Raw genomic sequence first — 15,828 nt, 5'->3', positions numbered from 1 at the left:
GTAGCAATTTACATCATATAAACACATTCATAATCTTCATTGGTTTAAACAGGTTCAAGGTTCATGACTGGCGTCTTACACCAGATAAGTCTCACAGTTCCTAATAAGGTGACAGAATTCTCACACAACATACATTGACTTGCAGAACCAAATAACCTGTTTTGATTTTATTTCAGCACAGGTAGGAAGGCAAAGTAAAGAGTCTCACAGTAAAATGTTCACCTGATAGATAATATGTCCTTGAAGTTTTGGCCGTTGTGCTCTTCATCCAGTGAAGAAAACAATTTACATCACGATTATGGATATAGCTTCCCAATCCGAGGAGTCTTCCAGAAGACATTCATTCATTCACTCAACATATGGTTATTGAGGACCTGTCTCATGTTAGATACTGGGAAAACAATATTGCTAAGATATCATCCCTGCCCTCAAAGAGCTTACAGTCTAGCAAGGTAAGAGTTTGAAGAAGGACAAGCACACTCAAAGGAAAACTCATTGCCCGGGTCTGCCCTGCTCAGAAAGCAAGTTCAAGAAGCTGTAAGTATGTCCCTGGGAGTCAGGGCTTTGCTCGTTTCATCAAGTCAAATATCTAGAAGCCTCAGATGATCTGAGTCTCGTAAAGTCTTAGCAATACCTTTCCTGCCTCAGGTTCCCAGGAAAAAAACAAATAAGGGCCCGAGCCTTTAGTTTAAGGAGAGTTTAAGGAGACTGTGCGCAGTGACCATAGGAGCATCAGCTCAGACGAGCTTCTCAAGTGAGAAGCTGTGAGTTGCCAAAAGAAGTGGGCTTCACCTGGTGCTGGCTTGTCTCTGGGATTTTGCTTTCCCTTGCAACACCGGGGGGAAGGATTCTATTCACACCCCAAATTGGCATGGCTCGATTACCTCGAGTTCTCCAAGTCATGAAACAGCACACAGAAAATGCATCAAACTCAAGCCAAGACAATAGAGAGATATGCTGAGAACTTAATACGCCCACCTATTTATGCAGGAACCGGATGCCAAGAAACCGTCACTTTCAACAAATAACACAATCTGCTAATTATCTGCACAGTGTTCCAGTCAGTACACCCCAGACTCAATACCTAGCAGGGACTGCTCTTCAATGGAGAGGGTGAGGAAAGAGCAAGACCAATTTGGAGGAATGTGAGAAACTTACAGGTTTGTGGAAGAGCAAGGTCGGAGAAGGATCCAGGCTGCCTAGATGATGAACAGGCCAAGCCAGAGAAGAAACAGCAGAGAGCGAATTAGCAGACACCCCTAATAACTTCACACAATTCAGGCACACACAGTCACACAAACATTCATGTGTTTACACTAATTCAAATATCTGGAGGTTTAATTCATTCTGTGGGAAGTATAGTCAACTGCTGGGAAAGCCTCATAGCTCTTTAGCCTTCCTTGGAGAGCAGGTGTGTCTTTCATGCAGGAATGTCTCAGATCTGTGCTGCTCATCTTCATTTCTCTCAGTTCCCTCAGTAACTGTGACTTGACAACACTGAGTAGCACCAAGTCAGGCAGAGAGAAAAACAACTCGGTTGTACCTTCAGAAGGTCATTCATCTCACTAAGCTGTGCTCCAAGGTCACTGGCCATAATGGCTCTCATTATAATTAGGACAAATTCTTCATACTTCCAACATTCTGAATCCATTACAGACACTCTGCAACCTTTGACTATGACTCGCTTGCCTGAGTTGAGGAAGGCACTGCAGGAGGTGTTCCATCAGTGGATGAGACGAGCCCCCTCTTATTGGTACATGTCTTCATTCCCATATTATGCTCAAGACAGAGAGGCAGGAGGGAGGAGAAAGCCAAGGACATGGGGAGCAGAAAAGAAAAGTTGCAAAAGGGATCTGGATGTTCAAACTCATTTTCAAAGTGTCTACAGGCTCACGTTCCTCCCAGATTTCAGGGTCTGGCGATAAGTCTGCAGGGACCCAGAACAATGCCGTCATTGGAGAAGTCTCTAACTCCTTCCTGACCATAGATCCTGAACAGAGTTTTCTGTTTTTCTCTTCCATCTTTCCTTTCTTTTCTTTGTCTTTTTTTTTTTTAACATTCTTTTAGATGCAAATCTAGGCAAGACATCATTCACTTTGGAATGAGTTAAGATGAGACAGGAAAGAGATTATCCAAAAGAGGAAAGATTATAAGAACTAACCTCTGCAAAGATTCTCCCCTGGAACTAACTTCCTCTCTCACACACACACTCTTTTTCTCTCCTCTCAGTGTTTCCTTCTGTAATATAATATTTACTCTGTTTTGTAATTCTAGTGCAGTGTGTTCTATTGTTAGCCCTTGTTTAATTTATCTGAGTCTAGCTCTCATCTCAGGTTCTGAAAAGAAATCGCTCTAGCTCTTTCAACCCATTGTCCAAACATTTTAAAAATGAAAAATAGGTTGACTTTAAAGTCTTGCTTTTGCTTCACTCTAGGGATTTTTTGTTGTTATTGTTCTGAGAATAAACCACCATCTTCATCTTGACTAGCTAAATCAGTGGTTCTCCCTCCCCCCGGGCCCCGGGGACACTTGGTAATGTCTAGAGACATTTTGGTTTGTCATAACTTCGAGGACCAGAGTGCTATTGGCACCTAGTGGGTACAGATCATAGATACTGCTAAACATCCCAAAACACACAGGACAGCCAAATAATACACAACAAAGAATAATTCAGACAAAAATATCAATTGTGCCAATTGGGAAACCACAGGACAATGGGAGTACAAGAGCAAACTCATAACTACCTCCCTTTTCCCACTTATTTTTAAGCAACTGGGATAAAAATAACCAAAGCCGGACCTTCTCTTTAAGTAACTAAAAGTGAGCAGAGGTGGCAATTGAAGTTTTTCACCAATCATCCAAGGGGGAGGAGGGAAGATAGACTTGGCACCGGGTAAATCATTCCTGAATGAGTATAAAGCCCCCTCCACCATTATTCTTTTCTGATTTAAGCATAAAAGGCATATGATTATGCAATGATTACAGTCCACTCTGGATTGTGGAAGTCCTCATTCTCCACTCACTGACTCCCGAAGGTCAGGGTAGACTTCTCAGCATCCTTCTGGTTCATCCCACCAATCGGAGACCCTGGAGTTCATCCTAGAGGCCACGCCCACCTCTCCTGAAGAGGCCACGAGGATGCTATGCGCGGAGGACACCTCATCTTTTCCTAAATCATTTTGCACATAAAAACTTTTAATGCCATCTGATTTTTTTTTTCTTTCTCCTTAGCAAGAAGCACATGGCTACAGACTCTGTTCTTGCAGTGGAGAAGAACTTCACAATAGAGGCAAAAACAAATCACAGCCACATACAGTGTCATATTTCACAGAAAACTGTGTACGTTTGTTCCCCATATAGGACATACTTCAAAGTAACAAAATAATTCTATCAACTGTCATGTTCCTTCTTCCTGTTAGAAGTAGATGTATTTTTTTCCCCGTCATGGTACATAAATATCAGAGAAAAGTAGTCTTTGAAATATTTATGTCCAGGGACTTCTTGGTTGGTTATCATGTGGGATGTGTTTAGGTTTGTGTTCAATGTTTCAGCAGCTTCAGTTTTCATTTTCCCTCCATCCGCGTGCATTCTTCCCAAATTTATATACCAGTCTTCGTCCATCCACACGTTCCAGAATTTCTCTTTTGTAGTAATATCTGTAACAAAAGGCATTGCATAAGGTGGCTGGTCTGATTAAGACAGCCGGGGGAATGACTGGTCACACGGCCTTATCACGTTTGGAGACGTGAAACCCCTCACCTCATGGCTCGGCTGAGTTTTTCGTAGGTCATGCTGCTGTTGTTTTTCTTTTTCCCCCATAGCTGGGCCACAGCCTCTGATTTCAAGAACCTGAAGATGCCCTCAGACCGGTCTTCCCACTTGATTAACCCTGGATTCTTGTCTGGGTTCAGGAGGATGTCGCGGATGAATTCCCATAAGTGAGTCCCTCGCGGATCTGAGGTGAAGGAGAAAAAGGAGTTTATTCATGGCTGAAGTCACTGCAAAGAAGGGCTAGAGGAAGCCTAGAGTTGAAATATCTCACAACAAGTCAGAGATACTCGATTCCATGCTACCCACCTGTGACGCCAAGTCACAGACTCCCCACTGGGTATTTAAGAATGAACTAGCACAGGTTTTTAATTTTACAAATCAGAAAGCTGAAGCATGGAGAATTCAACTGACTTGACCAAGGTCACACAGCTAACGAGTGGCAAAGCCAAGACAAAAGAATAGGTCTTACACAGAGAACAGATTTGTGTTTGCCAAGGGGGCACAGGTTGGGAGAGGGGGCGGAGTGGGAGGTCGGGGTTAGCAGATGTAAGCTATTATATGGAATGGATAAACAACAAGGTTCTACTGTCTAGCACAGGGAACTATATACAATATCCTGTGATAAACAATAATAAAAAATATTTTTTAAAAAGGACGTATATATATGTATAACTGAATCACTTTGCTGTACAGCAGAAATGAACACAACATTGTAAATCAACTGTACTTCAATAAAAAGAAATAAGTTTAAAAAATAGGTTTTGGATCTCCTAGGCTAGGCGGTGTATCTTCTAAATACGGTTAACAGATTGCTGGGCATTCATTTCAACTTGTTACTTCCCAGGAGAGCAACGCTCAACCACTTTTATTCAGAACCTCTTTTGTTTAGAACCTCAATCAATTAGACGGCTGCCACCCAGCAACTGTGTGTCAGCCAAATGCGCATCGGCAGGGTCTTAGAATTCTAACTCCTAGAATATATTGGTGCGGGGTCTCACGGGGGTGGAGGGGGCCAATTTGAAAATGAAACAGCAACTGCAATGAAATTAGCAACCAAATTCAATTCTACCCTCACTGGATTTGTGACACACAACTCCCTCCCACACCCAATTTGAAGGGCTGTGTTCATTCAGTTCTGTGGGATGACCTGGAGTAGCAGATAGCAGATGGCAGTCCAACTCCTTACAATTTCCAGATTACACCACCTTGATTTCTTTCCGTGTCCTCCCCCCCACCACCTCCACGTCTCTGATATTTCATACACTTTCATAAGGTTTTATTATCGGGGGAAATACAACTCCCCAAAAGCACTGTTGAATCTTAAGAATAAACAGTATTTCTTGGAACAATAACTCCACAAAAGTAAGAAGCCAACATTCAGCAAAAGAAAAAAAGAATACACCCTCAGCTGTTTCTTCCCATCTCTCTCCTTTTCCCGCCCTTTTTTCTGGAGAAAGGGAAATTGCTCACCCCATGCCTGCAAGAAGTTCTTGTTCACTGATGTCTCAGTTTTAGCACAAAGAGAACAGAATGAGGAGGAAATAACCACTGGGGCTCCACTTTGAGAAACAACTGCAGAGGGGGTTACTTAGACAGCAAGTGATGCCTCTCTTTTCACACCCTACCCAGTCTGAGGTGAAGAAATGCAGGTAGAAGGCAGAGGCAATATTTGTCTAAACACTGGTGGCGTCCAGTTATTCTCCACTCAAGGGGAAGGGCCAGGAGGCATCTGAAAGCCAGCCAACTTACTGTGCTTTTTGGTGTGGGACTTTGTTGGTTGGTCTTGCTGCTTTTTCATATCAGGCGACTCTGCTAAAGAGAAAAATGAGAACTGCTTCATTTCCCTATTTCCTACAATTATCATCTTCATTCATTCATCCACTCATTTCACCAGTATTTATTGAGCACCTACTACATGCCTAGCACTGTTCAGGTAGGTGGTCGTGTCCAAAACAAAACAGAGGTGATAAGTGCTCTGGAGAAAAAATTTCAGGGTAAGAAATAGGGGTAGAAGTGTGGAGATAGGAATAATTTTGCCATTAAATATAAGGTGGTCACAGAAGACGTCTCTGATAAAGGGACCAGAAAGGTGTGAGGGGACAGTCATACAGAGAGGTTGTGGAAGAGCTTTCCACGCCTGAGAATAGCAAAGGCCCTGAGGTCAGTGTGCATAGAATAGAAGGAAGTCAGTGTGGCTGTGAACAAGGGGCAGAGGGGAGCAGGTGAGGTTCAGATCACTAAGGCCTTGTAGGACTTTTTGAGGATTTTAGCTCTTATTCTGTGAGAGGTGGGAAACCATTGAAGGATTTATTTTTTATTTGTTTATTTTTGGCTGCGTTGGTCTTCTTTGCTGCCCGCTGGCTTTTTCTAGTTGAGGCGAGTGGGGGCTACTCTTCGTTGCGGTGCGTGGGCTTCTCATTACAGTGGCTTCTTGTTGCAGAGCACGGACTCCAGATGTGTGGCCTTCAGCAGCTGTGGCACGCGGGCTTAGTAGTTGTGGCTCACGGCCTCTAGAGTGCAGGCTCAGTAGTTGTGGTGCCGGGCTTAGTTGCTCCACGGCACGTGGAATCTTCCCGGACCAGGGATCGAACCCGTGTCCCCTGCATTGGCAGGTGGATTCTTAACCACTGCACCACCAGGGAAGTCCCCACTGAAGGATTTAGGTCATTGAAAAGTTTTAGGCTTTTATATATATATATAAAACAAAAATGTAAACATTTATAACAAAGAAAGATGACTTGTAAGCCAGAGGAGTGCCTTTTTTGGCATGCAAAGTTACCTTTTAATCAGCCTGACAAAGGGGCCATTGACTGGCCTGAGCTCAGTACAGAGGGCCACAGTGGACTATGGAAACACAGATTAGTTTAACAAATGACTCATTATGGTAACCCTTGAGATTATCAACAAAGAGGAGTTGACAGAGGCAAATCTGTGAAATAAAACTTGTTAAAGAGAAAACTAAATGATCTAGCAGTGTGTGTGTGTGGGGGTGTGTGTGGGTGTGTGGGTGTGTGGGTGTGTCAGTGGGCACTTCAAATGTCAGGACAACTGACGCAGATCTTACCAAAAAAAACTCCCACAGTCAACAATCTGCCAACTTGAATCCAGGGCAGCCCCTAAATGGTAGCCAATCCTGATGAGAAATTGGACCAGTATATCGCATCCCTTCTGTGTACATTACATCAGGGCTCCCTAACTTAAGGTTTGCTGACCCATGTGTGGACTTCAAGGGCATTTCAGACTGACTGAAACCGCAGGCAAGGGAAGAGGGTCCACAGCTTTCAAGATTGTCAGTAGTGATCCATTATTCAATAAAGTTTGAATACCATTACCTCCTAAGGAAAATGGTTAAGAAGACTAGCTCCTGTTTCTTGACCACTTACTATGTACCAGGCACTGTGGTCAGCACTTTCCATGAATCACCTGTTTTGATTCACACAATCGCCCTATGAAGAAGGCGATAGTAGGATCCAGAGGTTTCACTCATAACCACTATTCTATGCCATTTCCAAAGAGGGTGCCACATAAGAGATTTCATAAATGTCTTCCCTGCCAAGAATCAGGTTCAGTTCTGCAACCCACTAGTTAGTGGGGAAAAGTCATTCCAATTTGATGATTCTCTATTTCCCCGCATGCACGGGTGCATTCACCTATCTGATCCCCCAGATTGTCACAACTCAGAGCTCCCAGCAGTTTGAAAGTCGTGGTGGGATAGATGAGAGAGTTTTAATAAGATCTGGTTACAAGAGAAACCTCTTTTTCTGGTTAAATGTGCCACCATCCTCCCCCACCCCGCCGCCCCTCCCCCTCAACACTGTCAGCAGGAGGGTTCGCACCCGACTTGGATTTCTCTGAAACCTGAAAGAACAAATTCGCAGGAAATGCAAGGAGACTCCACTCTCCCTCCCTGTAGGTTTCAGGGTGAGGTTGCGACATCCCATCAGGATGTGACAATATTGCGACAGGTTGGCACCCACAGCGGTTTCCAAGTGATACATCATTCTGACAGGGCCACGTTGTTCTGCAGACAAAGAGTGGCATTTACCCAGCAGGCCACAAGCAAAGCTCATTTTCAAATGGCATCCAGGAGGGATGCAGGGCCATTATTTCAGAGCCAGCATTGAACTCAGAAAAACCCAAGTGTAGGTGTCTCTCAGCTTGGCCTCAATCATTGTTTACGGGTTGCAAACTCATGTAATGCAAGAATCAGTTACTTCGGGGAGTTAAGGTACCTTTATGAATAAAATGGAAACCTTGGCCCCTCTCCCCAGAAAAAGGCACATATGTGTACACTCGTGAAATTCTGCAACAATTTCAGGAGTGTGTGGGTCACTTAGGAGTCCATGGACTCCAGATTAAGAACCCCCAGACCAGCTACACCACGAGGACATGTTCTCTTTGAGATGTCAGCCATTTGCCCAAGCTAGATTTCCATCCAGCTTAAGAAAGACCTCCCGCGAAAAACATCCCCCCAATAAAAATGTGTGCATCATCGTAGGCAAGAATATGCAGCCAAGGGCAAAAGAAACTTGAATTTCTTCCAGCCTCTTCTTCCAGTCCCCAGGGCATGCACGACAAGCTGTGGAATCACCCACCTGCCTCAGCACTAAAATCCTTTGATCTGAAACCTCACCTTAATATGATGGCCTTGCCCCCTGTATCTTCCCCCCGGCCCCCAAATAAAAGTCAAAACCTTTGAAGTTAGCCGCGTGGTTAAGTGATTCATCCTTATAAAATAATGGCTTGCTCTGGGGAAACTGTCCAGATTGGCCTTCTCCTGCTCCACTCCCAGGCACCTCAGGCCAAGGTCCAGTCCAGACCGGGCAGCACCAAGGCACGAGTTTATGATGAGTTCCAGAGCATGACTTCATCTAAGCTGCTTCACAAGAAGCAAAGATTAGAAGCATTTGCATATTATTCAGCTGTGAGCCATTTCTTTACGGGATATACAAATTTCAGCGTTATAATAGACCATGCCACCCTCGCTCTAGGCTCAGCGAGTCGGTAAATAAACACATCAATCCCGAATTAGCGTCATTGGCTCGAGGACTATCGGGCAGATCCGGAACACTGGTGGCGGCCATTTTATGAAATGAGCAGATGACAGAGACATCAAAACAGAGCCCGCTTCCCCACCTGTGTTTATCAGCGAGGGCGTCAGTTGACATGTGGCCTCGCCTCGGCGCGGCTTGTGACTTGCACTAAAACACATAAAGATACTTAACTGCACTCCATTTCATGGGAGCTGGAAATCCAAAGACTCAGACAAATGACAAGGGTCTTTGGCGGGGGGGGGGGGGGGGGGGGCGGTTCTGGTCCCGTCCAGTAGAGACTAAACTATTCTGAAAGGAACTGATCCTTACAAGGCTGTAATTAACTACCCTACCTGGAAGGCTGTTACCCCAAAGAATTCAGCAACCCAGACACTGAAATGATTCTTTAAGTGATCATTCGGATCGGGGTCCTGGAGGGCTCATCTCATTTTCCAGCCTGTGTTACCATTTCGGGATAGGAATGTGGAGTAAGGTGATCAAGAATCAAGGGAGGTGCAGGAGAGCAGATCTGTAAAGCCCATTTGAAGAAGGACTATTCAAAAGGAGAATAGTTGAACTCAGGAGACAGTGAGTTAGTTCCCTGTTACTACAAATATGAAAGCCGACATTGGTTCCTGTTGATTGGGAGATTCCAGCAGGTTAAGTCAGGATGCAGGAGAGAGCAGTGTGGCCTGGCTGGGAGGGCAGCAGAGTTGCTTTTCCTTTTACGGCTTTTCCTCTCCCAGGTGCCTAGAGACCTAACCATCCCTGAGGCTCAGGAAGTGGTTGGTTCAACTTTATTCTTCCTTGGAATCTTCCGCCCTAAGCCAAAGACCCAGGACGTGGGAGGTGACACCTCAGGAGGTGTGTCAGGAAGTCAGAGGGCGACCGTGGTGGTTTCTTCAGCTCTGAAAACCTTGGTCTTGACTGGGTGGCAACGATTGCCACAGAAATTTTACCCTGACTGGCTCAGTTCCCCCAGCATGGCAAATCCACTGCAGAACCTTTCCAGTGTTTGATCTAGTTCCCTAATTTCAGCAAATACTTAGAGTGACACATAAGGCGATGGGCCTCTGTGTGGAGGGGGAGGTCGAGAAATGAATTGGCCTCCATTCTTAACCTCAATTCCAGAAGCATTTACCCTGGCTGCCAGCCCTGTCTCATTCAAAGGGCTTGACCCGAACAAAACCTCAAACCAAAAGCTTGCATTTTTTCAGTTCTCAAAAGCACACTCAACAAAATGAAAAAAAAAAAAAAAAAAAAAAGGAAGGGTTGTTGTTTGATTCTTCCTTTCACAGACACTCTTTTAAATCCCAGTTCTGAAGCTGCCCCAAATTCAATTCCAGGAAAAGACAGATTCACTTGTGACGGGTCTAAGCTCCATTTCACAGAGCCAAACAGATTCACAAATTCACACCGAGATCAAGGGACAACACGAAACCCTCTCTTCACCTCCCCCATGCACTCATTCCTACCAGTGGACCTATTTGTAAGTGGACAAGGAGAAATAATCTGAAATACAATCTGAAAGCTCCTCTCCCAGACTCTCAACAGACCAACCCTCCCGCTCAGTGTAACCTTGATTGAGAGTCATGGGTAGACCCCAGATGCATCCAGTCCTAACCAAACACAACTCATATGAACATAATTCATAATGTGCAGGTGGTCTGACTAATTAGAGAGTCCTGATGAGCCGACAAGGTCAGACTTTAAAACTGACCTGTGATTCCCAGGGTTCCAGAAGTTTTCAGCTACTGCCCCTCCACCCAGAGACCATCATCCCAGGTTCACTGACCTCTGAATTCCACTGTTAGACATTCAGTCTCTAAAGCCAAAGACAGCTTGTTGAAAATTAAATAGAGCCTTCTCCCCCATAAGGATACCCACATATGAATAATTTTATTGGATAATTTCACAAAAGCAAGTTTTTACTGAAGAGAGAGTTTCTGTTGTCACAGAGAGTGACTTGGTTTCACAGGAGCAAAACACATTTCCTAGAGGCATCCTTGCTGGTCATTTTCAATGTACAAATATGGGCCCGAAAGCAGATTCTCTATAAATTTTTCCTAGCCTTTTAATGGGAAAGACTCCAGCAAAGTTGGAAATGTAGGGCATTGGTAATTCTCATTAATTCACAGTAAGCACTTGCAGGAGGTACACTCAGCCTCGGATGTCAGGACAACTTACCAATGGGAAGGTGACCGCTGGTTGTCATGGAGATCTGGGCCCGGCAGAAAGTTTTGCTGTCCAACAACTCTGTGGCAATGAAAACATAAAGGACATTAAGAGTCCCCTCCTTACAACATAAATTTTGGGCTGTTAGAAAACCAGAATAAGAATGTAAAAGGGTCTTAAGCATTGGGGAGTTAGTTACCTACTGTGCTACCATAGTTGGTGTCATATAAATAGTTTTCTTCTTTCCAGGTGTTCATGATGGAAGGGTCTACAAAGGACAGAAAATGGGAATGTCAGCAATCACCTTCCCCAGGTGAGGAGTTTGCCTTTTCTTACTCACTGTTCATCAGAGAGGTGTGGGACAAGGGGCTGGTTCTCAGAGAGAAGAGATAAGATTCTGCTTCAGCCACATGTTACCTTATCATAATGTTACCCCAGTTTTCTTCCAGGGCCCTAGGGGAGGTGGACTTTGTTACGGCCCCATCCAGGTGTTCTACACCTGTTGCGTTTTGAGGGAAGTGAGAGAAGTTGCAACAGTGGGATCCTGTCCTAGACCAATGCTTTCCTGAGGATATTCCCAGTCTGCACTTGGTGGGGGGGGGGGGGTCCAGGAGCCTGGCATTGTCTTACATTCTACTATATTGTCACCAGAATATTTTTAGACTAGTAAAAAAAATGGTAGGGACAAAATAATTTCATGATTAATGAGCATCTTTTCCTAGTAACGTCTTCCTGGGAGAATTAATGATGTTTCTTTAAGAAAAAGTCTGCTCAGTCTTATCACAGAGTCTTTATTGCTAAAATCCAGAGAGAAACTCTCCTCAAGTTGGGTGACAGCCCCCTCCCTCCAAGATTTCTCCAATATGCTTAAGGGGTGACATAAAATTTTCAAAACAGAACTAAGGAGAAGGAGATGAGAGTGTTACCAAATCAAATAAACAGGTTTTAAGAGTAGGGCCTCATTGCTTCATCTAGGAAAAGTTCTCTCTCTCTCTCTCTTCAGTGTGCTGGGTAAGCACGTCTCCTGACTCTTCAGATTTCAGACTCCAAGGAAACTCCCCTCCACCTACCCTAAACGAAGCCCAACTCCTACACACCCCTCACCTCTGGGCTGATCTCCAACAGAAGCTTCTTCTTTCCTGGCTGGCCAAGAGCTGTGAGATCTGGCAGGAGCTGTCACCTCATCCCCACCAGGAGCTTCCTGCTCTCCCCTCGTCACAGACAGAGGCTGCCCTCGGCTCCCTCCTGCCCAGCATCTGAATTTCAGGGCCGGGGTGGTAAGCCACTGGCCGAGTTTCATTTTGTTTTTGTAGCATAAATGGTATAAAAACCTGACTCACTGGCTAAGTCCTCCTGTTTACGACATAGGGATTTAGCTGGTATTTGAACTAATAGCTACGTGTTTGGGCACCCCAAGCCTGATCACTTAGGGGTTACACCCTCTGTCCTCGTTGGGTCACCTTGTGTACCTGTTGTTGTCTCTGAAAACAAACTGAACCAAAAAGGTTTGGGGGTGTTGGCCCCTGTATGAGCCTCCTTTCCCCTCCTCCCAGGGTGGAGCTTCCTCCCCACCCTTCGGCTCAGCTTTTCTGAACTGGCAACATGAGAAGATCTGGATGGTCAAGGAGGAATTGTCAAGTACTTGGGACCTCTCCAGTACCAGCCTGGCTCCTCCGCTGGGGCTATCTGTCCAGTCAACAGTGGGGATTCGGGTCAGGGGGCACCATCCTCTAGGTCAAGTCCTGTGGCTGCCTCTAGGGCAGTCACGTCCATAAAGCACAGACCATCTGGGTAACTCAGCCCTGGTCTCTGGGGGGAAGGGCAGGGCTAGGAATACCTAATTCACATGTTTAGCAGCTACTGTTTTTTCTTTAATAATGGTAGACCAGCCCCCTTATAAAAGAGTAAATAACTGCGTGGGGCCAATTTCTGCCCCTAGTGACTCACAAATCACCCCAGGTCTAATATAGTCCTTGGGGACCGGCACGCAACCTGCAGGGAGGCCTGAGGCAAACTCCGTGGTTGGTCCATGTGGCCCACATTCTCACTGATGTGGACATAGGGAGTGACCTTGGAGCAGTGGCAGCTCCTATGGACCTGGGGGCACTTGCAGAGCTCTCCCTAGACTAAGAGGTCATAGGCCAAAGGTCACTATACAAAGACCTCTGATTGGTACAAGGCTCTAGGGCACAACTTCTCGAGGCAGTTACTGCCCCCTGCAAGTTCCCAGGGGAGACAGAAAGTCCCCAGGAGAGAGATTTTGGGGCAGAGGAAGGAGGGATGATTAGGCAGATGAAGGAGAACAAAAATGAATGTAGCTACTCTGGGCCTGCAGACCCTACTCAGAGCTCAGAATAGTGGCTTTTGTCTAAAAGCATACTTAAGGCAGGAGTCAGTTCCACAGCTGCCTTTGGACAACCCTACAGAAACTCCAAGGTCCCCAGAAACTATAGTAACTACAACACCAAGTCCGAACCTTCCTCCTCCTTGAGAAACACACTCCCTCCAAGGGAGGAGAGGGAGAGGAGACACTGACCCTTCCTCTTCTCTCCCCTGGCTTCTCCTAACTTGGCCAAGTCCAATCCCCTGACTCTTTGTGGTGACAAGAAAGCCCACTTAGACTCTGCATTTTCTGGGCTCCTGGATCAGAGCCTGGATGTTCCCTTGACCAACCATGGGAAGCAGAGAAGTGTGGGCAGAATTAGGCTCACCATCAGTCTTAGAAATCAGAAATAGTCGGCAGTCACTGGTCCCAAGGACGAGGGATGAGGCTCATGGCTGCCGGGCCCATTGGAGACAGCCAGGGAAGAGACATCCCTGGGTTTCCTGCCAAAGTACTGGCTCCGTCCCGCTCTCACACTCTCCCTCACACTCCCTCTCAGTTGTCCTCCGCAGGCCTTTGCCTACCAAGTTGGCTCATCTGCCACGACTCACCAGCTTGTTCGGTCTTGACGATGACATTGTGTGTGGACTGGAACAGGTCACTGCTGCACTGGCCTGTGAAGGACAGATTGGGAAACTCAGAGCGGGCCCACATGTAGCCAAAATGTGTTGCTTGACCAAGGACGAAGCTGGCTTCGTGGAAGAGTTTCTGCCAGTCCCACAGCACGGTCACCCTTCTTTGCTTCCGGGAGGGGGCTTCCCTCTCTGGATCTATAATCTCAAGCCTGGGGCCCTTGGCCCAGAAAATCAGTAGCTAGGGCACCAACATCAGATGGAATTATTTGGCCTTGCATAGAGAAGGCATCCAGTATGGAGGAAATAAAACTTTAGAAGTTGAAAGACCAGTTTTTCCACTAATAGCTGCAAGGTACTTCACCTTTCTTCATCTTGGTTTCCTCAACTGTATATTTCGGAGATTAAACTAGCTAAAGTCATTAGATTTCCTCTAAGGTGCTTTCGCATACTAAGATTTGATACAAAATGCAAAGGAAACACAAGGAAAATCACCTTAATTCTTCTTTGATCTTAAATTTAATCAAACCCCTTTTGATTAGATCTAATCTATGAGCTGTGTCTGGATAAGTGCAGTGATTCTTCCCTTATTTATGCCTGGCAACTTTTCTCCAGATGTATCATATATAAAAGCACATATATACATGTGAGTTCGTTTCATATGTTTTTCCTGCCCATCCAGATTATAAATATCTCAGGAGCAGAGGTCATGCTTTAATGTCTCTGACCTTCAGTTTTCCCAGATGAAAACTGCCCCTGTCAAATGGGTGCAATATTTATTTTCTCATAAGGTCACCAAATGAATCAATTCACTTAGAGTCCTTGTATAAGTAAATACTCAATAAATGGAAGTTAGAGGAATGTCTACAAAAAGGCAAACAACGAAACAAAGGTGAGAAATCTGGACATTAGGCATTCAGAGGCACCAGCAGCATGCAAGTCATGGAAGGCCAAAGATGGAAGGTCAAAGGTGGAAGGTCAAGGACGGCCACATCACCTCCCACGCTTCCCTGCCTTGAGCTTCAATCAGGGCAAAGCTTTAAAGAGACAGAGACAGAGAAAGAGTTACCATTCCACTTGAGATGCTGCAAGTTGCTGTAGAGGAGCTGTCCCGCTGGATTTAATTGGAGGTGGGGAGGTAAATATTTTTAATTCTTCAAGTGTAAGTCTGCTCTTTCTGAAGATGCCTGGGGGTTATTTTTAGAGCTTTGTTTGGTTTGGTTCTAGTAAAAGAAAAAGGAGCAACCACCTCTGTGAGGTGGATGGGAAGTAGGGAGTGCCCAGGAGCTGAATGAGTTCATCTCAAAGGACCACCACTTCTGCCCGCTCCGCAGCCAGACGCTGGGTTCTCTTCAGTGTCGATGGCAGCTCTCTGGATCTGAATCTGGTTCACAGCCCTGGAGCTCATGCTTCCCAAAGCTCCAGCTACATGCCCAAACACAGATTCTGCTTAGACAGCATGCCCATTCCGATGTGGACAGGACCGCTCACTATTCGTACATATCACTGCTTTCCAAAATAGTTCTCAGAGGAGCTAGTTTTTATAACCACTATCAGAAGAACCTTAGGCCCGTGTCAAGGACATTCTGCAAGATAGATGTCTACCCTACCAGCTCTTGCAAGCCCGTGTAGCACGCGTGCATGTGTGAATAAACTAGCACCAATGGACAGCCTTTAAACGGTGCCTGTCCATGTGCTAGGTGAGGCCTCAGGAAAGACACCTGGGGCTCTAGGGCAGCACCAATCCCAGAAATCACTGCAGAAACATCCCAGATGTGTCCAGACCATTCGTTTTAAGCCTTTTTTCGATTCAGGACCTTTTAAAAATCTGTTGTAGTATTGTAAGCTTTCTCCCCTCCCAAAAAACAAACTAGATCTAATTTTGCCTATTTTC

The 15,828-nt window shown here is 45.5% G+C and overlaps 1 protein-coding gene across 3 annotated transcripts in view; it reads right to left on the bottom strand.

Annotated features, from left to right (window-relative positions):
• Positions 1-1,935: 1,935 nt before the first annotated feature.
• EHF (ETS homologous factor) overlaps positions 1,936-15,828 on the bottom strand; it is a 40,079-nt gene continuing 26,186 nt past the window's right edge. For 2 of the 3 annotated variants that reach the window (XM_060018685.1, XM_060018686.1), the window contains exons 4-9: positions 13,914-13,976; positions 11,179-11,247; positions 10,992-11,060; positions 5,521-5,583; positions 3,760-3,955; positions 1,936-3,656 (exon numbers count right to left, since the gene is read on the bottom strand). In XM_060018685.1, coding sequence (XP_059874668.1) covers positions 3,557-3,656; positions 3,760-3,955; positions 5,521-5,583; positions 10,992-11,060; positions 11,179-11,247; positions 13,914-13,976 — 560 coding nt within the window. In that variant the 3' untranslated portion in view covers positions 1,936-3,556. The remainder of the gene's footprint in view (positions 3,657-3,759; positions 3,956-5,520; positions 5,584-10,991; positions 11,061-11,178; positions 11,248-13,913; positions 13,977-15,828) is intronic. The other variant, XM_060018688.1, reaches the window with a different exon arrangement.

The sequence above is a fragment of the Delphinus delphis genome, chromosome 8, assembly GCF_949987515.2.
Source record: "Delphinus delphis chromosome 8, mDelDel1.2, whole genome shotgun sequence".
NCBI classification, from domain to species: domain Eukaryota; kingdom Metazoa; phylum Chordata; class Mammalia; order Artiodactyla; family Delphinidae; genus Delphinus; species Delphinus delphis.
Note: the sequence above shows the minus strand (reverse complement) of the source record. Positions and strands in the feature narration are given on the sequence as shown.